Genomic DNA, 26,984 nt, shown 5'->3' with positions numbered 1-26,984 from the left:
AGTGTGTGAGGGGGTGAAGGCGGTGGCCAGCAAATGCCAAAAGTCAGTACTTACACGGGACTTGACACAAGCAAAAGCAAAAAAGGTCGCAGAACAAAAAGAAAAAAAAAAAGACAAAACACAGATGTTACACAAAGAGACAGAGCCCCGCTAAGATCCACCATATTGTTTGTTTTTGTTTGTTTGTTTTTACCTTTTACAGATATAAAGATAAATAAATTATATTTGCACGTCCTAACAGTCCGGTCGGTCCCCCTTCCCACCTCAAGACAAACAAGACAGGCAACCGGAAGAAAACACACACGCACACACACACACACACACACACGCACACACACACACACACACACACACACACACACACACACACACACACACACACACACACACACACACAAGTTGAGTCTATTGAACAGCATTTGTCAGTTGCTGTATGTATAGCTGCGAGCAGATGAACGGCTTCAAGTTGGCGGCGCTGAGGCTTCTCTAGCTGCGAGTGCTAGGCCAGCTAATGTTCGCTCCACTTTGTCAATCCGCTGTCAAATCGTAGCTCTGAGACATATCCTCCCTGACGCGTCGCCAGAGAGGGTGCGCATGGAGTGTGTGCCCGCCCGCGCACCAGGAGCCACCAGAAAATGGCTGCTTCCCTGTCTCCCGCTCGAACTCTGCCTTTATTTTTGTGACAGCTGAGGGAGTACAGAATCTCTAGAGCTCTACTTTAGGTTTTATTTTATTTTTTTTAATGAAACGCCGAGCCCGAATGGACAATCGATGCGGCTGCCATCACATCGCCGTTTGAAATGAAAGCCGGAGAGATACAAGTGCCACGTTGTCAATGTCAAGATGGAAAAATGCTCCTCCCTCGGGCCTAGCGAAGTCATAACCATATTATTTCTTCCGTAGAAAGAAGAGTATTTTTCTTCGATAGAAATCAATATAATATCGCAAAAACACAGCATGCTTACACGCTAGTTTACACGTATTGTCCGTTAACTCGCTGTGCCTTGAACCGTGGATATTCACGCACCACTCGTATCTTGTAAGATTTTAATAATTGTTTATGCTTACTTGGACAAGCACAAAAAATCTCTTCTTCCATCTTTTCCACACAGTCTTTCCTATAGCCCACAGGTACCTGTGGTGAATTAAAAACAGGGCAGAAGAAGACATGGATTTAGGAAAAAGCACAACAGTGTGTGTGTGTATGTGTGCATGTGTGTAAGAGTGAGAAAAATGAATTGGTGCTGTTTTGTTGTGAACATTTGAGTTCATTTGCGTGGCATCTCCTGACCTCTTGTGGTGGGATTAGGTTACTGCAGCCATAACACTCATTTATATAATGTCATTCCAAAACTAAAAATTTTACATTCGAAATGATTCGTAATCGCCGTGCGGAATGTGGAAATTCTACCACCTGCTAAGAAAGTGTCAATTAAATCTGGAGTGGATTTAAATTTTAACATTCAATTCATTTAAACATTCAATTTTCCTCAACCTTCCTTGAATTGGTTTGTTTTTATCTTAATTTAACATTTTTAGGTGTTTTTTGGTTTGTTTTTTTCGCCGTCAGGGAGGACTGGAAAAGTGTAAAACAAATGAAGCCACAAATTAAACTAAGCAGGGTTCTTTCTCAAACATTTGAACTAAAGCCTTCCCTTCCTCTCCATCATCTGAGCGTCTGATCTTATTTAGAGCAGAAGATCCGGCTGTAAAATGCCTCTTTTGGCTCTATTGTGTGTGTGTGTGTGCGCCTTTGTATGAGAACAAGTGGGAGTTGAGAAGAGCGGGGGGCTTTGTTGTAAAAGAACATCGGAGGGCGAGGAACCCAGTGCAGCATTGTGGGGCAAAAAGTCGACCTGGTTGTCTGTGCCCGACTTTGCCCTTTATTCTGCCCCTGGTCCTTGCCTTTGGAGTCGGGCTGGTCCTGCCTGTCATTCCTTGTAAGATGAAAATCAGAATGGAACAAGAGATGGGGGAGGGGGTGGGAGCTATGCCGCCAATGTGGGCATCTTTAGAAACCAAACCCCAGCAGCCACCTCCGAGGCCTCCCCCCCATCCCAAACAGAAAGCATATGGAGGAGAACGATGCGGTTGGGAGAGAGAAAAGCAATTCCTTACAGCCACAGAGAGACTGTGGGTGTGTGTGTGTGTGTTTGTGAGTGTGTATGTCTGAACATCTCAAAGAGCTGCTGCTGTCACATGGTGGACCGTTAATCTAACAGGGCTCATTGCCAGTTATGGGATCTGATCTGAGGAGAATGGACGTGCGGATGTGCCTGCTAGCCCATCTCGGGAACACTCACAGGCAGGCATGATTCAAAGTTCATATTGATATACTGTGCAGAACATTGTATACATGCTATTGTTATAAGAATTGTATAAGGTTAGATTTCATTCATGTCTGGGCAGTTTCGATTTAAAACAGTGGCACTGAGCTTAAAAGGGTACCAATCCGATGCATATATGGATACATGCGCAGTGATTTTCAAATGGTAAGTATCATTTTGTTATTAAATGATTTAAGTCCAGGGAAAAATTAAAGGCCAAGGCAAAAAAAGCTCTCAGCATTTGGCATAATTCATAAAAAATTCTAGTCACAACTTAGAGCCAAACAGTCTTCCGACTCTCGTTCATCATTCAGCGGAAGTCTTCCCTCATTTACTGTACATTACAACAACTTAATCAAACTGAAACAAAACACGACTCTTTTTACTGAGTGACTCGTCAAGTACCGACTCTCAAAAAAAAGTCAAAACTTTCATCACTCTAACTACAACAAGCCACTAGGGGGTGGCAAATTATTCTTCCTGCTTTGTTCATCAAACAAGGTTATTGTAAGCCTAAAGGCTGTCTTGACACCCACACTATCTTTATCTTTTTCAATAACCTTATTAAATGTTGGCTCGGTGCACTTTTTGGGACTTGGAACTGCTTCAAACTGCAGCGGTCATACACGTTTTCAGGCAAGGATAGTGGATTAATTTACACCAGAATTCTCAAAAGGTGGGTTCAGGGAAACTGTGGTAGGAGGCAGGAGTCAGGGTTCCTTTTAGCTACAAACCCCAGCAACATGTCAGTAGCGATGGTTCGAAGACAGAACAGCTTACCCACAATGCTTCATGTTCTGGGGCTTGTCCATCCGGACGGCCAGTTTGATTTTCAGGTCACTGTCTGGGCAGCCTTTGGACACAGCCATCTTGTGGAGCTCGGACTGTTTAGGGCTGTTAGGGGTTGGATGTAACACCACCTGGAGAACAGGGACATCAATGATCAGTCTCTATTTTATGAAATGGCCTGATTAAACCTATTCTCTCTCTGTCTCAATCCCTCCATGCCAAATCTTTAGGGTATTTTGTCAAAACACTTTTAGTGGCAGGTTATATTCACTTTTTTTTGGGGGGGGGGGGGGGTGTAACCTCTGCGAAATCAAAAAAAAAAGTCCACAAGTTGCTGAGAAGTTCCACTTTTTGTTGCTTTCTTCAAAGCTCACCCGTCCCAGTTCTTTGTCCTCCAGGGCCAACACACCAGTGCTCTCAGTGAACAACTTAATCTTGACAGCAGGCAGCGGCTGGGTGGTGGTGAAGTCGCCCTGAGTGCCCCAGCTACACACACACACACACACACACACACACACACACACACACACACACACACACACACACACACACACACACACACACACACACACACACACACACAAGATGTACTCTGATTAACAACCACATATGTATACCATATTATGGTAGTGTGGTAATATGTTAGTGTGTGTGTATGTGTTTTTGAACTTCTTATTTGCCATTGTGATTTTCTCTATATTACATTTGATCTATTGTTAGTGATAGATATCTTTTTTTTTTTTCCACAAACCATAGCAATCAAATGTACCAGAGAATCTCAAAAGCTACTTTGGATCACATTGGCTAGTAGGGCGAATACATCAATAAATGACAGAGGGTGGAGGTCATTGTTAAAATATCTAAAACACTGCCTGTATGAGACAATAATTATGCAAATTCAGCTTAGGGTAATGGGGAAATTAAGCAATCAAACAAATAAATATAATAAATTAAGCATGCCCTTTTAAACGTATTATTGTTCAGTGACTCAGACAATAAAAAAAAATTGCTGCTGAATACATAGTGCCTCTAAAGTAAAAGTGGCTCCATTTATGTTAAAATATGAGGGCTTATGCACTCATAAATATCACCATGACCAATTACCCAGTGAGCGCTGGAAGTCATGTAGACTAATGCTTCGTTGAATTCTGGTTGGCATGAACAAGTCTGGCTAAGCCAAGTGCCGACTTACCCTGGGAATCAGCAGTATACAGTATGTCTAGATAAGTGTTTCCTGCACCACCTTCTCCCCAAAACAAATCAAACCAAATCACTTGTGTGGGAAAGCCATTCAGCAATAATCCAGATTTTCAATTAGTCGTCGCTGATACCAACCGTTGCTACTCTCTGTCTTAAACTAGGCCCAGTGTAAATTAGGCTTACTGCTTCTCTCCATACCAACACCGACGCCAATTACAATGGGGTAAGGCGATATTCAGAATATTGTAACTGTCATGTAAACACCTTACCCCCATTATCTTAATCAAGTTAAACTCGAAATAGGCGCAAGCACGACCCGATTTACAGACCTGGATTTCTCCTCAATGATTCGATTTATTGTGGTATACAAACACCTTAACCCGGATAAGATCTGCATATTTTTCTCACCACCTTACAGAAGTGCAGGTTTTATTGTTCAGAAGTACAGGGTATTTAGTTTATCTGGGTATTTAGTTTATGTAAATGCACTGACTGACCCCTGATATAGCGCAATGAGATCAATGCAAAGCATTGAGGTTTCAATATTCCAGATATACTGTATTGGTCAGTGCATAGATGGTTCTGTATGTACTGTACACTTCTTCATTCATCCGTTTCAGTGGATTAATTTGAAATGTCATTGAGTTAGATAACGCAAATTCAAACAGAATTCTTTCTATCGATCTATCTATCTATCTATCTATCTTCAATTAACTTGTAATAAGTTGCTGTTGGCAAGAGCACAGAGGACAGGAGACACAGGAGTGTTCGGTGGTCATGAGTTCTTGCCTGGACCATTACTCTGGGCCGTGAGATGCTCTGACTATCCCTATGTCTCTCGTTTTCTCTCTTGCTTTCTCTCTCCCTCTCTCTTTCTCTTACCATCTAGGGGAGGAGAAGAGCGATGAAAAGGACAGGAGAGGAGGACAAGGGGGAAGAGGAGAAGGGTGGATATAGCGTAAATGAGAAGTGGAAGAGACGTGAGGGGAAAGACATGGGAATGGAAGGATGGGGGATTTGATGACTAGGTTTTGACTGATTCCCCGTGGGGATCAATTGCAATTTAAAAATGCCACTTGAAACAGTCTTAAGAGTTGAGTAAATGTTATTTTTTTTGTGCCGGGTTTACTTAAATGTCAACTGTAGGCTTAAAAAGGCTTAAAAATATGCGGCACTTTAGAATACAACTTGTACAATTTAGTTTGGTTGTTTAGTATTTTTAAATACATCTACATAAACAGATATGAGGACATTCTTTATGTACTATTGATACACATCGTGTTCTGCTTTTGAGGAATCTCCGTCTTTCCACAAGGCCTGTCATGTGTGTTCTCATGTGAGTCCAGATGGTGGCACTGTCTTCCAACTCTCCGACAGCAAAACATACCCAGCCTTCCCTTCCGTTAATAACACTATTAATGAGTTTTCCCTCCGTGCATGAGGGGTTGACAAGGAACTTTCACTTCAATTTCACTTCTTGTTTCCCAGATTCCCCACCTCAATTTTAATCCAAAATGGAAAATGACACTATGGCTACTAGGTAGCATCAATAATGGAGAGAAAAAGATATAAACTCAAACTGCCGTAAACTGCCAATATAGATATGCTGCCCAAAGGCTGTAGTTGCTCAGTCCCAAAGAGGCAGAATGAGTATGAAGAGATTTGAATGTGAAGTTTTACTTCACACCTAGTGGGCATGCCAGCCTGGATAATCAATATGTCACCTTTTCTCTAAAGTTCGGACTTAACTCATTTTTAAAAAATTTGGATTTGATGTGATGTACGTGGTGTGTGATGGATATGCCTTTGCACGTACGTGGGCTTGGAGGCCTCAGCCTGGTCTGTCTGGAGCTTGTGTCCTCCCTCCACCTCCATGGTGCAGTACACAATCCTGTTAGGAGCCAGAGACTTTAACCCCTGCACCTCCACTATTACCACCTGGGGGAGGGGGGCGACAAACAGAGTGGAAGGGCTGTTAGAATCAGGATTTCCAGGACAATATTCTGGAAGTCAAGTCAACCCTCTGGAATCTGGGGATCTTTTACCTTTCACCGTTGTTTAACGACTAAATAAATGGTTGTACCTCTAATTCGTGGAGCCGTTTTTAGTTTTTTTTCCAAGCATAAAATTGTAAAATATAAATAAATAATTGTTTACAGTTAGTACAGTGTAATACCAGTGTTACTATATAATATATCATGTAGCAGGGAACAGTAAGGCAGTGTTCTGTATGGTCTTTGCTATAAGCTCAATTCACCAGCAGGAATTTTGGGTGTCAGAATTGGACAGGTTATTTATCCTCTCTCAGCGTTTCATTGAGTAGTCCGCAGCTTGGAGACATCCCTTGTTTCCCCATCCCTGTGGGGAGAGAATGGCCGCTGGTGCCTGGTCCAATTAAGGTGATGGTTTGTGTTTGTTTTTCATTTGTTTGTTTTTTTTGTTTTTTTTTCTAAAAAAGCTGTCATTCAGGAGATCAGTGGACCTGGTGAGACTTTCTTTCACTTTGTTACTGGTTCTTTATGGCGGTAAAGTGTCAGGCAATAGGAATTGCTTCAGACTGGAATTGCTTTCCTGCTTCCCAGCAGGAAAAAAATTAGCAGAATGTTGACTTTCTTTGTTCCTTTATTTACATTTTTCCCCCACAAGACAATATTCCGATTAGCTCTAGCCTATTTTTGTATAGTTGCTGTAAACGAATAATGAAGTAACACATGTGGAATAGCTAGCCTTCAATATCTCAAAATCTATCTTTAAAATCAATATCTGCTGTTTTGAAATGTAACACCCCTGTGTGTATTACCTAGATGGTTTGAGCCGGGGTATATTTAAGGCTGCCTTTTCCATTTACTTGAGGGCTGATTTTAGGCTGGGTTGACCAGGGGTGTATTCCCTAAAGGTCGCGAGGATCAGGCGTCGATAACCCACGATAGCATCACTTATGTAAGTAGTAACTGGCAGTCAAGGCTAAGTGGGTTCTCTAAATGCTGCTTGGAGGTAAACCAGTCTGACTCAGTGAAGTCTGGATCAGATGGAGATAGAACATCAATGCTCTCGATATTTACACCGTTACTTAACCAATCAACGGAACGCAGTTCAACACATGATCACTACAGAACGTGAAGTTTCCTTCACATCTACAGAGGAGTAATTACTGATGGAACAATATTTAAACAATATTTAAATATTTAAACACATGATTACTAAAAAGGGCAATACTGAAGATATTAATAAACACAGAAAAGCAGCCTGGGCAATCGATTACCAAATTCATAAACACGTAATGTATCTTCTTCTTCTGCTATCTGCAGCTCCCGTTAGGGGTCACCATAGCGGTTCATCTGCCTCCAATACCTTCTGTTCTGCGCATCTTCCTCCCTTACACCAACCGCCTGCATGTCCTCCCTCACCACATCCATAAACCTTCTCTTTGGCCTTCCTCTTTTCCTCTTGCCTGGCAGTTCCATCCTCAGCATCCTTCTCCCAATGTAACTCTCATCTCTCCTACACACGTGTCCAAACCATCTCAATCTGGCCTCTCTCACTTTTCCACCAAACTGTCCAACCTGAGCTGTCCCTCTAATGTACTCATTCTTAATCCTTCCATCCTTGTCACTCCCAATGAAAATCTCAACATCTCAATCTCAAACACGTAATGTAAATGTTACTTAAACTGATCGAAAGTACCTGATCTGCATGTTCCATTTATTCTATATGCATTCCCTTAAAATATATTAAAAAAATAAAAATAAATAAACTGATATGAAACATACACCAACTTGCAATTTAAAACTTCTGTTTTTTTTTGAAATCATGTTTTTTTTAAGAGAAGGAAAAATTGTCACAAAAAAAAATATTGCGTGTACATACTGTGCATGTGCACACTTCTTTTGCTAAGGTTTTTTCAGTACCACATATAGCCTATAATATAAAATAATATCAATATACAGTATTTACAATATGTAGACACCTATGTATAACTGCAGAAAATAAGATCCTAACATATTTTACAATTTGAAAAAAATAATTATCTGCAATTGAATGAAAGTGGACCTATTATGCTCCTTTTGACCAAGTTTAATATATGGTCCCTGAGGTCCCCAGAACAAGCTTGTAAAGTTTTCTGCTGAAAATGCTACTCAGATGATGCATTTGAGTGTTCAATCCACCCTGTCTGAAAGGAGACTATTTCAGTGGCAGGAGCCACCCTCCCGAGGCCCCTAGTTCTGTGAGCAAATGGGGTTTGAGCACAAGTTCCGTGTTAAGTGAGCCAATGGGGTTTGGTTGAGCTTTAACCCTCCCGTATTTTTCTGTAAACTTTCCCTGGTTTCACCTTATCAGTCCACCAAAATCTGTTTGCGAACAAATTTGAGGCGAGAAATAAGCAATCCAGTTGATGAATTGTCACTCATATTAGATCTACAAGGCCTAATTTAAAAGTTTAATTCGACTTCCACTATTGTGTCTGGAGCAGCATTGAGCTGGGGCTTGGGGGTTTTTTGTTTCATTCAGTTACGGAAACAACGGAAAATAAAAGGAAATGAATAAAATTAATACATCTACGGTTTTCTTTGGAGAAACGCAGCTCACACGCCACAGCCTACAGTATAGTCAACCTAACATGGACACACACACAGAAAGAAACACACAGTAGAATACAATAATATGTTTTCTGAAACAAACACAATACACTGACTGGGTTGTCTTTTTTCACAGTTTGTGTGTTAGTAGTCCCATCAGAGACCCAAATTTATGTGAACAAGCACTGAAAAAGTGAGTTTTGCAAAATAGGTCCCCTGTAAACACTTGTTTTATGTGCCTTGCACTTTGGTGGTCTGGGAATATAATAAATACATCTCCAACAAAACTGCCAATTGTTGAAAAGCATAATCCATTGCATTTGCGCCACATTTGTGTCGGGCGGTGAACAGTGACACTCTTGAGTCTTGAGTCTTCAAACTATCCTACTATCGACCAGGCTAGCTCCAAGGCATATGTTGCCGTGGTAACCTAACAGGCATTTTTTCTAGCGGGATCTTAGGAACCCTCTTATACCGGAAGTTAGTCAGTCTAGCCTCGCTTACGGCATAAGCGTCCTTCAGGGAATACAACCCCTGGTGTTTGTTGGGCTCGATGCATTATGGAAATACACGCTGAACAAAATACTCACTAAAAGCAGAGAATTCTGAATCAATTTCTGGACTGTTGTGAATTCTTCTGGTGCACCCATCTACACATAACTGCTGGCTCACATCCTCACAGTTGGGTTTTTCACATCTTTCCCAATACCCCTTTGCTGTGTAGCTCCGCAGAGACGTTAATATGTACCTTTTGCAGAAGCATAAATCTGGATTTCGACATGAATACACCTCCCTGCCAAACACCGCCCCATTCCACTGACCTCTAGCGTGAAGGAGAGAACCACATCGGACTTGGAGAGTGTATTCTCGTCCTCTTGGCCCATGTCCATGATGGAGGCGTTGTGGCCCCTCTTTAGCTTCTGCAGCTTGAACTCCCCCCCCTTGGAGACAGGCATGCTCTCCAGGTTGGCCATCAGCAGGTTGACCGAGGAACGCAGCTCCTCCACGTACATGGCCTCCATCTCCTTGGACACAAATTTGGGGAACTTGCCACCCTGCCAACGATGCAAACAGAAAGTGAGTTGCCAGGGGGTGACGATAAAAAAACAAGTAAAGAGTCGCCATTATGTTAACTGAAGGAAAAATGCAACTTTTTCATTTCACAGTAAAAAGATGTGTTCATCATTTGTCAATCCAGGTCTTATTGAAATGTTGGTTCCCATGTCCCAACAACATTAGCTCTTGTGCTGCAAGACCAACACCAAGATAAACACTTTACAACTGAAAACAGCGAGAAGCTGCAGCAGAGTGCTAAGTTTCTCAATAGTAAAGCGTTCAGTGAGTTTGTGCTATGAACAGTTTTAAATTATGGGAACCGGCATTTTAATAAGGCCTGCAATGAAATTAAGCAAATCTATATTTATTTCCCGGCCTTTATCAAACCATCACTGAGTTTAATAGATTTTCCTCTGTAGCATTATCATGTGAGTACACGACACCAATTCAATATACCTACATTTTTGTGAGTGGAAATGCGTGACAGAGAATTGGAGACCGGACCTCATTGACATCTATTTTAGAGGGTAGCAATCGTTCCTTAACTGAACTGCATCCATTTATATCAATGAGGCGACAGTGAAATAGTTGCACTGTATACTTCCGTTATAACTGGAGGAGCAGAGCAAAAAAATCCATATTATACCCACTGAAGGTTGGATTCGTGTGAATATCATATCCATCAAGAACATCCCAGGGTATGTTTTTTATTTCTTTATTTTTATTTAGAGAACCACCACTCTGGAGAACTTTTTATTTATTATTATTATTAAAATTTATTTATTTATTCATGTCTGGGTCTATAAACAACTGATCACTACTCGAAGAGGGGGAGAAACATAGAACCAAAAAACATTTAGACAAAAACATAACCATTGGATGACAGCATGTATTGAAAAACAGTTAATTAGGTCCAGGAAAACTGGAACAACAACTGGTCACGTGGCCTCTTCCTGTCATAGAGGAGAAAAACTGTGGTTAATTAATTAATGATTGTATAGTGAAATCGGAATGGAAAAACTCAGCAGTGGAAACCTCAGGCCGACTGTCAAACTATCAATTATGTCCAAAGTCAATATGCATCCATCCATCACCCAGCCCTGCATCTCTCCATTACGGCATCAGTGGCGCTTTACCCTGGTGATCTGATCGGCCATCTGCAGGCGTCCGTCCAGCTCTCGTCTGATCTGGGCTGCCTGCTCATCAGGGTTATCCAGCTGAGATAAACACACACACACAAGTTCAGTTTATTAAACAAACACACATGGGTAATCCTTACTCTTCACAAGGGATCAGTTAATGATGAATTTGATGATAATGAATATGTTAGAGTATAGTATTTGTGGCTGAGTGGGAGGTCATTAGCGGTGACTCTGATTTCAGAATTTGAACGCTATCAAATTAATAATATAATTTAATAAAAAATATGAAATGACACTTTTATGTCAGGATGGACTGCCTTTGAAATGTGAGATCAAAACTCTTGATGTGATTCATTTACTTTGAGGACACAGAATGAATTTCATCACAGAGTCATGTGACGACACTCAGAGGGCCACGACCCCTCTGGCTGCGCCTCATTCTGCGTGTCCCGTAGTCATTGCCATGGCATCGCCCGCTGCCTGCTAACCGGCATGGCCTGTCAATCCCTTCTGCTCAAGCTTTCACAACTTTCAGGATACTGGGCCGCAGAATCAATCTGATAACCACGTGGAATTCATCAGCCGCTCTACGCCCCCGGACGGGCGGATGGATAACTCACTCTCAAACCTCTGCGATTAGGAACAGGGGAGGTTGGGGGAAGGGGGCTTGGAAAAGTCCAGTCGAAGGTGTGCTGGTGTGTGTGAGTGTGTGTAAACATGTGTATGCATTCACATGTCAGGAAATTAATCATGTTTTGTAGAAGGCTGTAAGTTTGTATTTGTGTTTTGTTTGTATACAATATATAATATACAAGTTACATATATACTACTATGCATTATATATATGATATAATGTATAGTATATGACTGTTATTTTAGTAAGGTATAGTCCATTAAAGGATACATTATGCAATCACATTATGCAATTTGAAGACAGTTTTAGTTGTAACTGGCTGTTCTTGCTATGACATTTTAATCTACCATTGTTGCAGTCTGGGATATGTTCCCTCTGCCCTAATTGCTCACAGGGAAGTAGCTTTCAGCAAATTGTGATTTTGGATTGATTTTGTGTCGTGTCAAGTCAATCACGTGTCATTGAGCTTGAAGGAAAGGAAGGAAAGTCCTGTAATGAGATAAATCAGCTTCCATTTTGTTGACAGTATGACAATTTCACATGCTTTACTGACCATTCAAATTCAACATAAATTCACGGGCCTACCGCACGACTTGGTAAAGGTACACCTATGGTGTTTCGATATTCATTCCAATGTGTATGTATGTGACAAATAATCTCTTGAACTTGAAGACGTAATATTAGTCTAATTCATTATGTTTCAGGGTCAATGCAACTTTTCTGAAGTAAGATATTGCAAGCATATGCTCATGTAACGCATGCAAATCAAATCTCTGTGTTGACTTGAGCAAGGCTCGCACTTTCTGAAGCGCTGGTGTTTGTGTGTGTGTGAATGTGTGTGTGCCTGGTCAGCAGCTTGGAGTGTGCCATGCCATCTGGAGAGGAGCAAGACAGTATTTCCCTTCCTGTCCCCAACATTGGCTTTAACACACACACACACGCACGCACGCACGCACACGCACACGCACGCACACACACACTCACACACACACACACACACACGCACACACGCACACACGCACACACGCACACACACACACACACACACACCCCTTTTGGAGTCATTCCTTTCCTGCTATTCCCTTTTTCCCTCTCAGTAGGTAGTGTGCTGGTTAATTTCCGGAGCCTGTAGTGAAAGGTTGCGGTAATTTAAGTTTATTTGGAAAAAGACATTAGAAAACGCCAACACTTTCCTTTGAAGGGAGAGTTGAGACCAAACGCAACTGGAAGAGTGAGTCAATGTGGCAGATGTCCGAGCCGAGGGGGTTTGTTGGGCGAATTTCTGTGATGCTGGAAACATTGCAGCCCACTGTTACTTTTTTGTTTTTTTCCCCCCATCAACCCCCCTCTTTGGAGAACTATTTATCATGTTTGGGTCTATAAACAACTGATCACTACTCCAAGAGGGGGAGAATCACCACGGGTGAGACATAGAAACAAACAACATTTACACAAAAACATAAACATAGGACGACAACATGTATGGAAAAACAGTGAATTAGGTCCAGGAAAACCAGAACTACAACTGGTCACGTGGCCTCTTCCTGTCATAATTATGGCAGCAAATGAGGGAGGAAGGGAGAGGAATGCAACCTGGAGGGTGCTGGGGTGCACTCGAAGCAGGTGTGGTGGTGTGTGCGTGTGTGATGAGACCGCCTTTGTGTGTGTGTGTGTGTGTGTGTGTGTGTGTGTGTATGTCCACCGGTGAGTCTACATGACTTATCCCCATTGATACTGGTGTAGAAGGTCGGTATTATGTCGCAGCGCCTCCAAGCAGGGGAAGGGGCCCCAAAGCCCCACCGAACTCCGCAGCCCTGTAGACACCCTACGGCTGCAGGAAAGCCCCAAGTACCCTGCCCTGCGGCCGCAGAAGACCCCCGGGCCCCCAGAGGGCTGTCGAGCAACCCCCAGCCCTGAGGAGCATGACCCACTCCTGGGGAGCACAAGGAGACCCCGCACCCCAGGGGCGCACACATACAAGGCACGGACCTCTGGCCCGGATCCCAGCCCCACGGAGACAGACGACACCCCACCCAAGCCGCCTGCCCCACGGGCAAGCCGGCAGGACCCCCATGCCCACCCACACCCCGCACAAGGGGGAGGCCCGCCCCACCGCAGCCGACCAGACGCCCCACCCAGCGTGAGTGCCAATTGCCCATACACGCAGCAGTGTGTGCCCAGTGCGGGGCACCTCAATGTTACCTCCCCCACCCCCCCGCCGATGCCAGCAGGCCGCCAGGTGTACAGGCCTTCCGCCACCCTGGGTGCGCCCGCTGCAGAGAAGCCGTGCCGCAGAAGCAAAAGGCCAACAGCCGCCCCCCACACCACAACCCACACCCACAATGGCAAGCAGTCCCCCCAGGGGCCTCGGAAGGCACCAGGCGGCGCTCTCCGCAGCCCCGCCAGGTCGCAGCACATCTCAAGCCACCAGGCGCAAGCCGTCAGGACTCCAGCCAGGCCAGGAGGGGGGCCAACCAGGCCCCAGACCGACCCGCAAGCGACCGACCACCCCGGAAAACCCCAGTGCTCAATGTGTGCTGTTGGTAATTGCCGTTAGAAAATTGCGGGGTTGTGGGTGTGAGTCCTTCAGGCAAGTCGAACCCAGATCACTCGCACCCCTCCTGTCCCGCAGACCCTGGTCCGATGGAGTGTTGTTCGGAGTAGGATTGGTGTGCAAGTGTGTTCTAAGCTAATGTGAGTGGGATTAAAAGTTTGGGACAGACAAAAAGATGAGAGAGGCCTGTAATTTTCATCATAGGTACATTTTGACTATGAGAGACAGAATGGGGGGAAAGAATCCAGGAAATCACATTGTAGGACTTTTAATGAATTAATTGGTAAATTCCTCCCTAAAATAAGTATTTGGTCACCTACAAACAAGCAAGATTTCTGGCTTTCACAGACCTGGAACCTTTTCTTTAAGAGGCTCCTCTGTCCTCCACTTGTTACCTGTATTAATGGCACCTGTTTGAACTCGTTATCAGTATAAAAGACACCTGTCCACAACCTCAAACAGTCACACTCCAAACTCCACTATGGCCAAGACCAAAGAGCTGTCAAAGGACACCAGAAACAAAATTGTAGACCTGCACCAGGCTGGGAAGACTGAATCTGCAATAGGTAAGCAGCTTGTTGTGAAGAAATCAACTGTGGGAGCAATTATTAGAAAATGGAAGACATACAAGACCACTGATAATCTCCCTCGATCTGGGGCTCCACGCAAGATCTCACCCCGTGGGGTCAAAATGATCACAAGAATGGTGAGCAAACATCCCAGAACCACACGGGGGGACCTAGTGAATGACCTGCAGAGAGCTGGGACCAAAGTAACAAAGGCTACCATCAGTAACACACTACGCCGCCAGGGACTCAAATCCTGCAGTGCCAGACGTGTCCCCCTGCTTAAGCCAGTACATGTCCAGGCCCGTCTGAAGTCTGCTAGAGAGCATTTGGATGATCCAGAAGAGGATTGGGAGAATGTCATATGGTCAGATGAAACCAAAATAGAACTTTTTAGGAAAAACTCAACTTGTCGTGTTTGGAGGAGAAAGAAAGATGAGTTGCATCCAAAGAACACCATACCTACTGTGAAGCATGGGGGTGGAAACATCATGCTTTGGGGCTGTTTTTCTGCAAAGGGACCAGGACGACTGATCCGTGTAAAGGAAAGAATGAATGGGGCCATGTATCGTGAGATTTTGAGTGAAAACCTCCTTCCATCAGCAAGGGCATTGAAGATGAAACATGGCTGGGTCTTTCAGCATGACAATGATCCCAAACACACCGCCCGGGCAACGAAGGAGTGGCTTCGTAAGAAGCATTTCAATGTCCTGGAGTGGCCTAGCCAGTCTCCAGATCTCCACCCCACAGAAAATCTTTGGAAGGAGTTGAAAGTCCGTGTTGCCCAGCGACAGCCCCAAAACATCACTGCTCTAGAGGAGATCTGCATGGAGGAATGGGCCAAAATACCAGCAACAGTGTGTGAAAACCTTGTGAAGACTTACAGAAAACGTTTGACCTCTGTCATTGCAAACAAAGGGTATATAACAAAGTATTGAGATGAACATTTGTTATTGACCAAATACTTATTTACCATCATAATTTCCAAATAAATTCTTTAAAAATCAGACAATGTGATTTTCTGGATTTTTTTTTCTCATTTTGTCTCTCATAGTTGAGGTGTACCTATGATGAAAATAACAGGCCTCTCTCATCTTTTTAAGTGGGAGAACTTGCACATTGGTGGCTGACTAAATACTTTTTTGCCCCACTGTATGTGCTGAGTATGAGTTTTGGCACTGGGAGAGATAGGTGAGTGCGACCGGATCGATCCAGGGGCGCAGCAGGCCGGGGAGCAACAACGCAGACCCCCCCGGAACCAACCGTGCCCCAGTGCGCCCACCTCCAGTACCTGTTGGCAGCCAACCTACAGCAATAAGCTAAGGGCGCAGAGCAGTGTGCCATGCACCTCCGCCATGTCGGGCAGCTAGGCACCCCCGTTAGCCCCCAGCCGCCGAGCATGCAGACTACAGAACAGAGGGCGGCAGACGGCACCCCCACTCAAACAGACACATTGGTTTGCAGCCACTGATTGATGTCCTGTACATGCACTCAAAGAAAATATAATTTCACTTAACCACATCGAACCTGAGATAACAACTGAGTCATTCTCCCATTGTTCCCCCCCAGGGCTGCATGAAGTGCTTGACTCGTTGTAACTAATAGAATTTGCTTTTACATGCATGCAATAACTAAAGCATGAGTTAGTTATGTTACGCTGCAGTGGCCATTGAAAATCAATGGTGAAACCAGCTAAGACAGACAAACGACTATGGTTACCACAAAACCAAGATAACACATGGTTCTTCAAATGTACATTTCAATTTCTCTTTAAAACATTTTTTTTATTGAGCTAACATTGGTACCGGTAAACAATTCTAAAACCTGACATGACAGTTCTCTTCAAGAAATTAGATTTGAACTGATTGAAACTGATGCTGAAGGCTGCTCCTGGCTGCAATATTGTGGCAGCGAAAGTATCCCACAAGGCAATTATATGTCGGGATTATGTTACCACAAAAACCAGCAATTACAGCTTCAAATCATGGAATAGGTTTACTGGACAGGATGCATCTATTGCATTTTGCCAAAAACACCAATCTAGGAGACATCCGAAGCAATCTCAAGACCTCCAGGGCTAACAAAAACTACATGTGATACCAGTAAAAAGAAAAACACTTTTTTGCACAGCATGTAGGCCTACTGCATGGTCCCCTCTTCTTCAGGATCCACTTAGTGCGTCTCACAAAAGAAGATTCCTTATTGAACCTTGCGTACCCTACCCCCCTTTTATTATTTAAAAAATATTTTATAGAGGGGCAATATGATATTCACCGTTAAACTGATCTTGTACTGGGAAAATATTTTGATCTTCCCTAGTCACATAGTCTATAAGATCATCTGCCTCACAAAAATGTTTGTTACGTTTGAAGAAAAAGTCAGTCAAGTGTCTCTCTCTCTCCTTCCCCAGAGGCTTTATTAAATCTTGCCTGAACACCCACCCCTGGGTCTACCACCTAGCGAGGTTAACTTTTGAATTACTGTTTTCCTGGTAAAAAGTCACACAAACAAACTCACACAAACACATAGAGCTGTAATACGCACAGAGAATACAAAGAACAAAAGGTGTGTCAGGGGCTGAGCCTTTGCTAGATATTTATTTATCTGCCTTCCCCCTGATTTTCTCCAGGAAAAAAACACTCAACCCACACAATCTAATTCTCAATAAGAAAAAAAAAAAAAGATAAACCAGCAGCATTTTACAAAGAGTGAAATGACTCAAGTCTCGTATTCAAGTCTGTCAAATAAAAAAGCCCCCATTTTTTTTTTTTTTTTTTTAAGCTGCGAATTGTGCTGTAGCCAAGATATCCTCCAGGAAAACGAACGTGGTTTCCCATTCGTCTAATTCTCTCATTATTCTTTCTCAACTGTCAGTCCACCGTTCTACCCTTGTTATTCTCTCATATTGCTTAAATGTCTCTGTTTGTCAGTGCTAAAGCTAGATATCCAACTAAATTTGCAAGAGGAAGGATTTGTGGTTGGAAAAGATTACTGTTGATCCACTATTTTGACGCAACATTTTCTTGAAAGCGGGAGACAGTAGTAGTGGGGCAGATAGGCAAACCATTTGTATGAAAGTTTCAGCATATAATCTACATACCCAAAGGTTTTATTTCAGACATGGAGGCGATTTGTATCTGACCTCTGGTGACCTTGAGATGTCATTCGCATCAGCATTGCATTTTTCCAGTTTTTGCCCCTTCACTCTGTATTATAATCATCTATATTTTTACCAAAATTGCATTTGTGTTCTGATAAAGATCCTTAGTTGCTGCCAGCTGCCTCAGCCCTTTAACAAGTACAGGTAAATCAGATCACTACGGGAGGGCAACTTGCAGCTCAATGTGGAAACCCTCACACAGCTCCTAGCCCTGGATGTTTGCTCTGGATCACACTTACTTCTCCAGGTGGCTGTCAGAACATGTTCGTGACATGACGGTCCACTCTGAGAAACACCCAACAATCCGAGAAGAATTCTGTGCCCAGAAGTTTGTTGTGCTATGAAAAGAACAACGTACTCCTCAAAGGATCTGGTGGATCGTGGCCCAAGAGAGAATCCTGGGGAGCTGCAACGCTGGATGGTGGCAGGTCTAGAAATTGCCAGAATGACTACATAAGTCGAAAATGTAAACTCCTCACAAAGTGAAAACCATCATCATGAGCCACAGCCAGCAGTGCAAGAAGCCTTTGTGAAGCATGTGAGGTCCGTCACAGCAGTGATCAAAGAGGAACCCGTTTCTTGAAGAGTCAGGATCTTCTGGTGCTTGACTCCAAAGATATCATGGATTCATCAGTTTCAGACATAGTGAGGAAGGTGGAGTCCTTGGGTGCACAACAGTACAAGTACAAGACCTTTGTGAAAGAATGGCTGGAGCAGCGAACAAAGCCAGCCACAAACACCATGCCCAAGAACAAGATGCCTCTCTTCAGCCACCCGCCAGTGAAAACAGTCAAAGCAGAAGATATAAGAGAAGAGACAATCGGAATCGCTATATTCGCCAAGTATAGCATTTTCACAGGAATTTCACTTGGTGATAAAGCACAGTAAAACAAGTACAGTTAAAAGTAAAAACGTTAAGCTAAAAAGTAAAAAAAAAAGTTTAAAATAATAAGGTACGCTACGTTATGCTACATACAGTATACTGTTTGGCAATGTTGTAAACATGCATTTTCAGAATAATAAATACTAGTACATGCCCGTTCTCAATTTAAGAATTTCTAAGCCATTATGTCAGTTTAACAAAATGCAGACACACAAAATTCTGTCCTGTGGCCTGCATGCCCATCCAAAATGGCACAGCTTAACAAAATGTAAGGACAATTTTGCAATAAAAATAAATAAATTAAAAAAATAAGCACCAAATGTGAAAATATACTATTAGAACTTCAGGAGTATCAGTTGAGTCCAGGTTTCTTCAGTCAATGATTTAGTCGCGTTTGTGTGGACTGCCAGACGCTCAGTGTGAGTGCGTGCGTGCATACGTGCGTCACGTTGAAGGTCACGCGCCCGGTGCTCGGCTTGCAACTCCAGCGCTTCCACTTGTGCATCTCGTGCTTCACATATTGGATGATGATGTTACAAATCACCTCGCTTGGTGGAATTGGATGATGTCACAAAGCACCCCAGCTGCACAGAGTGGCTCGCTGTTCCCTTGTTTATTCAGTGTTTACTAATATTACACATACTATGTGTCCAAATTGCACCTAATTCGATACTGTCGCAGGGGACGTGTCCTTGGGTCCCCAGCAAGTTAGATACTGAAGCAAGAGCATTATAGATAGATAGATATAAATATGTTGCTGTGGCAGTTCCACCTGCCACACGCCATCCAAGTGGCGTTTTCAGGGCCAGAGACGACGATGGGTCGTGGACACCAATTTATTGTAGAGAGAAGGCTAGGTGGAATTAGCCAGGAACAGATCTGCAGACAGTTACACATGGTGGTTGCTGTGGCTGTTTCGGCCGCCGGACCCCTGGGTGCTGCTGCTGCCAGTCAGAAGAGGGTTGGTGCTGTCTTTGGATGGCCCCTCTGTGTCCCTTCCCCGTGCCAGAGAGTCCCTGAACAGGAACCATTGTGGCACCTGCGGAGGAAACCGTCTGCGGATGGGTATCCGTCTGCGGATGGGTATCCGTCTGCGGATGGGTATCCGTCTGCGGCCAGCTCCTCCGCCTAGCAGCCACCGCTGGGATCATCCAGCAGCCCAGCAGCCAGGCCACCCCTTGAAGCAGCCCAGGCAACAGCCAAGTCCGGCCACGCCTTCACCAGCCAGCCCAGCAGCCCGAGACCCCACGCTCCGGAAGGGAGGAGGGGGCAGTCTGTGGTTGACCTGGGGGAAGGAGGCCGGTTGACCGTGCTGCTCCGTGTAACCAGGTCCTCTGGAAGGGGACCAGTTAATCTTTTTTGGACATTTGTTTGTATAAGATATGGGAACCCTGTGTCAGAGTCCACATAATGTGATGATATTGGCAAAAAGGTGAAATTTTTTTTTTTTAATTTGACAGCCTGAAATTTGTTCCCCCTCTGCCAAGTCCCAGAGGTCAAATCTGAAATACCTCCACGTCTGAAAATAAATTGCATGGTTTAAATGGTTTAAAGAAACACTAGAGAAAGATTAATGCTTCAGTCATAAAATGCACAATACCTTTTATATATGAGCTTATCTGCTCTACTATAGGTAATTCACATGGTCGAGGGAATGTACCAATGCCAAGGGAGATTTGTGGTATGTGAAGGAGAAAGGCCTGTACATATCCATTCTTACTAGCGTACAGATTTGAAGGGCATTAGGATTCCTTTGATCAAAAAGAAATATAGATATGAGATGTTAAGATGATATTTTACCTGGCACAAAAGGGGGGAATAAATAACAACAAATACTTGAAGTCAGTTTATATTTTCACTTTGCGCTGCTTGATTTTATTGTATTTCATGAAAAAGTGTTTTTCAGAGATGGAAGTTAATTAAGAAAAGGTTTTTTATTATTTTCTATTTATTATTGCAGTTTTTCACAAGAAATGTTCTTAAAAAATCTCTGTACTATGTGAAATATGTCCTAGTAATACAGTCAAGAGTACTGTACACACAGACTACAGTAATAGCTGCCATGCAGTTGCCATAGGACTACTTTGCATCTTTAGAAGCTTTTCTTTTTTTAATTTTAAGAAAACCGAATATACTGTGGTATTTACGGTTACCATCCGTGCTTCAAATTATACCGTGATATAAATTTTAGGCCATACCACCCAGCCCTAGTTCCAAGTCAAGGTAAAATGTATTTGAACATGAAATGATGAGTAGAACAAAAAAAAGCCTTCACACAGGACAGTAGCAGTGGTACCAGCAGTGAGATGTTGCTGCTTGAGGTGGAGGTTGAGCAAATTCAGTAGAACAACCAACAAATAGCAGCTAAACCATTGTTGAGTAAAGGATCAACGTTAAGATGCGGTCTAGAGATATTGATAATGAGCTGGAGTTAGGTGTAAGCTAATACCCCTGCATTGGCAGCGGTATAGGGCCGTTGCGCTGGGCGTGTCAGGGTATATTCCACTCATTTAAAGGTTTAGTTGAGGGATGAACAACAAGGTTTGGTGTAGACATTCTGACCAAAGGACACGCATGCAGGAGTTGGGGATTGGTGGGTAAATGTAGAGGTTGGGTCAATGCTTTGAGCTGCATTCTCCCACTGATGAGCACCGGTTTAGAGCAGTTTATGCTTCAGTAAACAAGACACTGTCTGAGCCTGTTGTCATGACTACAGGTCTCCCAAGCCGCTCCTTATCTTGTCTTTTTTGATGTGCAGCCTTGCGCGCGCACGCACGCACGCACGCACGCACGCACGCACGCACGCACGCACGCACGCACGCACGCACGCACGCACGCACGCACGCACACACACACACACACACACACACACACACACACACACACACACACACACACACACACACACACACACACACACACACACACACACACACACACACACACACACACGTCAGCTAGACAAAATATTACAATGGCACCAGTTAGTTCAAGCTACGTTGTTATTCCCACAAGATTAAGAAAAAAACAAGAGTGAGAAAGGCTTGCCTGGAAAAACAGTGGTACTTTTTTTTAAAAAGCTCAGGAAATCAGAGAAAATAGGTAAAGATGCTAGTTTACTCAGAGTGAGACATAAAAATAGGTAAAGTCTTTTCAGTTTGTGTAGCGGTGTTTGCAAGCCCCCAGCATTCACCAGATCGCCAACAGTTTGCCGACTTACCGCTGTCTATTAGTCCAAATATCACGCATATACACACACCAATCAGCCACAACATTAAAACCACTGACCGGTGAAGTGAATAACATTGCTCATCTCGTTCCAATGGCACCTGTCAAGTGGTGGGATATATGAGGCAGCAAGGGAACAGTCAGTTATTGAAGTTGATGTGTTGGAAGCAGGAAAAATGGACAAGCGTAAGGATCTGAGCGTCTTTGACAAGGGCCAAATTGTGATGGCTCGACGACTGGATCATCTCCAAAACAGCAGGTCTTGTGAGCTGTTCCTGGTATGCAGTGGTTTGTACCTACCAAAAGTGGTCCAAGGAAGGACAACCGGTGAACCGGTGACAAGGTCATGGGCGCCCAAGGCTCTTTGATGGGCGTGGGGAGCGAAGGCTAGCCAATCTCACATTAGAGCCGCTGGAGCACAAATAGCTGAAAAAGTTAATGCTGCTATGATAGAAAGGTGTCAGAACACACAGTGCATCACAACTTTCTGCGAATGGGGGTGCGTAGCCACAGACTGGTCAGAGTGCCCATGCTGACCCCTGTCTACCAGCGAAAGCGCCTACAATGGGCAAGTGCGCTTCAGAACTGGACCATGGAGCAATGGAAGAAGGTGGCCTGGTCTGATGAATAGTGGTTTCTTCTACATCATGTGGATGGTCAGGGTTAGGGTCTGATCCGATCCAGCATCTGTGGATGTGCTGGGACAACAATCCCGATCCATGGGGGCCCCACCTCCCAACTTAAAGGACTCAAAGGATCTGCTGCTAACATCTTGGCGCCAGATACCACAGGACACCTTCAGAGGTCTTGTGGAGTCCATGCCTTGATGGGTCAGAGCAGTTTTGGCGGCATGGGGGGGGGGGGGGGGGGGGCTAATCAGTATTAGTGGTTATTAGTGGTGGTTCTAATGTTGTGGCTGATCGGTATATACTGTATATATATATATATATAAATGTGTACACACACACACACACGTGTTAAAAAGTGTTCCCTTCCTGATTTCTTTTTTTTTTGCATGTTTGTCACACTCAAATGTTTCAGATCATCAAACAAATTTAAATATTAGACAAAGATAACACAAGTAAACACAAAATGCAGTTTTTAAATGAAGGTGTTTATTAGTGTCTACAGCCCCAACGTCTCAGAGCAGAGGGGACTGCCTATTTTTTCACGATTTTGAAACCAAATTTTATATAATTGCAGATTTTTTTTAAACAATCTAAATTTGGCTGGGTGGTCAATATCACATTTTTTTCTGCGGTGTGACAAACTCAGAACACGTGTTTGGTTTACAGGGACTTTCCTTTCCTCAGCTGCAAATAACTGCTGTGGCCATTGTTATGGTGATTATCTGATGTTCAACAAATGGAAAATACTCATTTGTGGATAGTGTTGGAAATTTGGTTCATGGTAAACAAATCTGGATTATGCTCTGTAACTTATTAAATAAATTGTAAAAAGTAATGGCGCATGGTATTTTATTGCCGCTCAATTCTTGAAGTACAATGTCTCAGATGATGCGTGCTGAAATCCTCTGCCCAATTGCAAACTTCTTTTCATGTATAAAAGGCTTAATCAAACCAGTTGACAGATCAGCCGCGGTGCATATTGGGGGCATATTTTTGGTCAAAGTTCATTACTTTTTCCACTAGTGACTGCCTAGCTCAAAATTGTTCACTATAATGTAAACATAACATCTTCATACTGTAATCTATGTACAAGCATGATGAGGACTATTTACTCTAGGTCTGTTTACACTAATCAACATTTGTTCAATTTGATTATATAGAGCATTGTGTTATGGAACCCTGTGTTTTATTGAATCATGGCAGCATTATTACAGTGAGAGTGATGGAGAGCATAGCCTGATTACCTCATCTCTCGCCTCAAAGACTGAATCGATATCAACGCAATGTAAACAAGCCAACTTTACCTCTGGAATCGAGCTAATAGCAAAGATTTTTTTACAGAAAACGAAGATGTGCAACTTCTCGCGTCTGAAGACGGCAAGATGCAACTTTTCCATTCACTGCCAGTGAGAGACATCTCTAGTGTCATTGAAGATCTTCAGTTGTGGAAGAAAGGAAGGAAGCAAACGGGACAGAAAGGGGAATTGATTACCAAAATCCTGTTTCAAGAATGTTGAGTGAATATATAGTCATCTTACTATGTTTTTAATAAAACTGACATATTTATATGTAGACTGATTCTACATACAGATACGGATTCTCTGGTCACATGTGAGCGAGCATGTGTCTCCTCAGTTTAAATATGCATCGAGGCTGTCTTGTTAGGTAGGTAGATAGACAGGTAGGTAGAATTGTAGGTAAGTAGATATATAGGTAGGAAGGCAGGTAGGTAGCTAGATATCCAAGTCAATTGGTTGGTCTACCAACATGAATTTTATCTCAATCATTTCAGTTATCAAATCATTCCATATTGTGATCGTAAGTGATACTGCCCTGATTTACTTTCTCTATCAACTGAGTGTCTGCATCCCTGAAATTCTGTCACTCACAAATCACTTTCTCTTCACCCTTACCCTGTCATAACCTACACTGATTCACACCTTCACCTCATCCTCTCATCCATCCTTTCCTGACCTCCCTACCCCTCAAACCGCTCTTGTCATCTGTTCCACCTGTTATCTCCCGCTCTCCTTTCCTCTCTACTCAGCTGCTAACCCCCCCATCTACCCGACACCCCTTCTCTCACTTCCCTCTCAATCAGATAGAAATCTCCACAAGATGGATGAACAGGCAAAACCCTGTGATGTGTGATTAAAGAGAAAAGGCAATCACTTGCCCTTAATTCAAACAACGGGCGGGTGACGCACGGCTGGAAAGGGAGGGACGAGGGGGACAGCGGTGCCTGTGTGTACAGTTGCTATGGCAACCACGTACAAAAAGATAGACGCGTGGGGGAGTGTCCATATGTGTGTGTGTGTGGCGTGTGTGTACTGTATGTCTTATGTGCGTGTGTATGTATGCATCCACCCGTGTAACTGTTTTAACGAAAGAGTTTTGAAGGTGTAAAGAATACGACTGGAGTAAACACACATTATCAAAGAACCCCTTACAATAAGGGGATGTCTCCTGACAATTAACAGAGGACAAGCGCACACACACATCTTAACAAGGTGTGCTTCAAAGCATGGAAAGTCTTTCTTTTCTTTTCAAGTGAGCAACAGTGTATTTTATGAAGTAGAATTGTGGCTTATACTGGCCACAGGTCCCAGACCCACCCATCTATCCACCCACCCATCCATCTGCCTGCTCTTATTTGTGTAATCAGTGCAAACGCATGCAAAGAGAATGGAGGGTTGTTGATGGTGCATTGTGCACTGGTCCCTGTTTGTGATGTCCAAACACGCAGACACCCTTGTCTGTTTGTTATTTGTGTTCCGCAGATATCTGACTGACCGAGTAGTGGAAGCCTCATGCTAAATTGAAACAAAATGAGATTAAATGAATGAGAGAAAATGTTGGAGCTACCTCGACGAGTGCCTACATGTTAGAGAAAACAACCATATGGTTTTAGGAGTGACAAGTTACATCTGCCCTGCCCTGTGCTGTGCTGTGCTGTCCCCCGTGCGTATTGAGTAATTAGAGGCTTTCAGCTGTGGAATACTCAGCTGCTGGCTCTACCGTGGCAGTAATGGCTGAAACCCATCTGATAAAGAGAAGAAAACCCACTCCCTCCGTTTGTCCCTGCCAACCACGGTGCTCTTCCGCTGTACATCGACCGCTGCAATTCAATTTGTCTCTTGGCTCAAGTCATCATTATAGCCCGAGGCACATTTATCAAAAAGGCTGCATCTGACTCCAGCGCCATGTGCCACACATGGGGAGCTTATCAGAAGTAATTTCCTATGGGCTAATGGTGCGTGCGTGTTGTTTGACATACAACATTTCAAATACAATGATGGCAGGAGAGCCCAGTGATGACCAGTTACAGATCTACACATCTGCATAGTCAAGAAAACGTTGGCTCTAATTGGTATCACAGGTGAGATATTGAAATGGATCATGACATCATGCAGCAGAGACCAACCTGGATGTCATAAGTGAGCTTGAAAGATCTTTGTTCCAAACAGACTGCAGGGGAGGAGGAGGAAATGTGAGGTTGCTTTCCTTGAAACTTACCCCACGCAGCATAAACACGTATTCCCTTAGGGCATAACTTCATCAATTTCCTATCAATTAAGTGAATCGCTCACTCAATCAATAAATCAAAATACCAAATAACAGTGACATGGCATACAAAATTGCAAAAGAAACCTCATTTCAGTAAGTAATTGATTTTGTAGTGAAATAAATAATTACCAAGATAAAACTGACAAAATGACTGCCTGAATAATGAAATTCATAACCTTTATAAAACTTTCGTAACCTATTGATTCATCACCATTTTTTTTCTTCTGTATTTTTGTATCTGTATGGGCTGTTAAGTTGGGGCAGTCTTGGTGTTACAAACTTATATTACTCCAATGGAGAAGTGATTGGAGAAGGACTGATCCTTCAGATAATCAGTGCTTAGTGCTTGACTGGGGATCTGAAATTCAAACAAAACACAAACAAAACACAACAAACTTAAAATCGAAATCTTGTTTCTTGGCTTGTTTTGTCTTCAACAACATTCTGTTGGCACTATTACATTTAGTGAAGATTTTTACAAAAACATCTTTCAAAAAAAAAAAAAAAAATTTAACCAGAATGCTTTGATAACAACTTGACTATGATGTACAGTCATTTAGACTACTCAAAACTCATATAATTATTGTCAATCTCTTTGGACCAACCGTCTGCTAAATGATGTAATGTAAAAGCTTACAACCAGTAAGCTTGATTTCAAAGAGCATACATTTT

General features: G+C 43.2%; 1 protein-coding gene across 1 annotated transcript in view; it reads right to left on the bottom strand.

Moving 5' to 3' along the window:
- cadpsa (Ca2+-dependent activator protein for secretion a) overlaps nt 1-26,984 on the bottom strand; it is a 171,978-nt gene that overhangs the window by 74,260 nt on the left and 70,734 nt on the right. Inside the window, exons 4-9 of the mRNA XM_080000884.1 lie at nt 11,086-11,166; nt 9,715-9,948; nt 6,133-6,254; nt 3,491-3,602; nt 3,108-3,247; nt 1,069-1,135 (exon numbers count right to left, since the gene is read on the bottom strand). Of these exons, the coding sequence (XP_079857010.1) occupies nt 1,069-1,135; nt 3,108-3,247; nt 3,491-3,602; nt 6,133-6,254; nt 9,715-9,948; nt 11,086-11,166 (756 nt within the window). The remainder of the gene's footprint in view (nt 1-1,068; nt 1,136-3,107; nt 3,248-3,490; nt 3,603-6,132; nt 6,255-9,714; nt 9,949-11,085; nt 11,167-26,984) is intronic.

Source organism: Zeus faber, assembly GCF_960531495.2.
Source record: "Zeus faber genome assembly, chromosome: 5".
Lineage (NCBI taxonomy): Eukaryota > Metazoa > Chordata > Actinopteri > Zeiformes > Zeidae > Zeus > Zeus faber.
The sequence above is the reverse complement of the archived record's forward strand: the minus strand, read 5'-3'. Positions and strand labels throughout refer to the sequence as shown.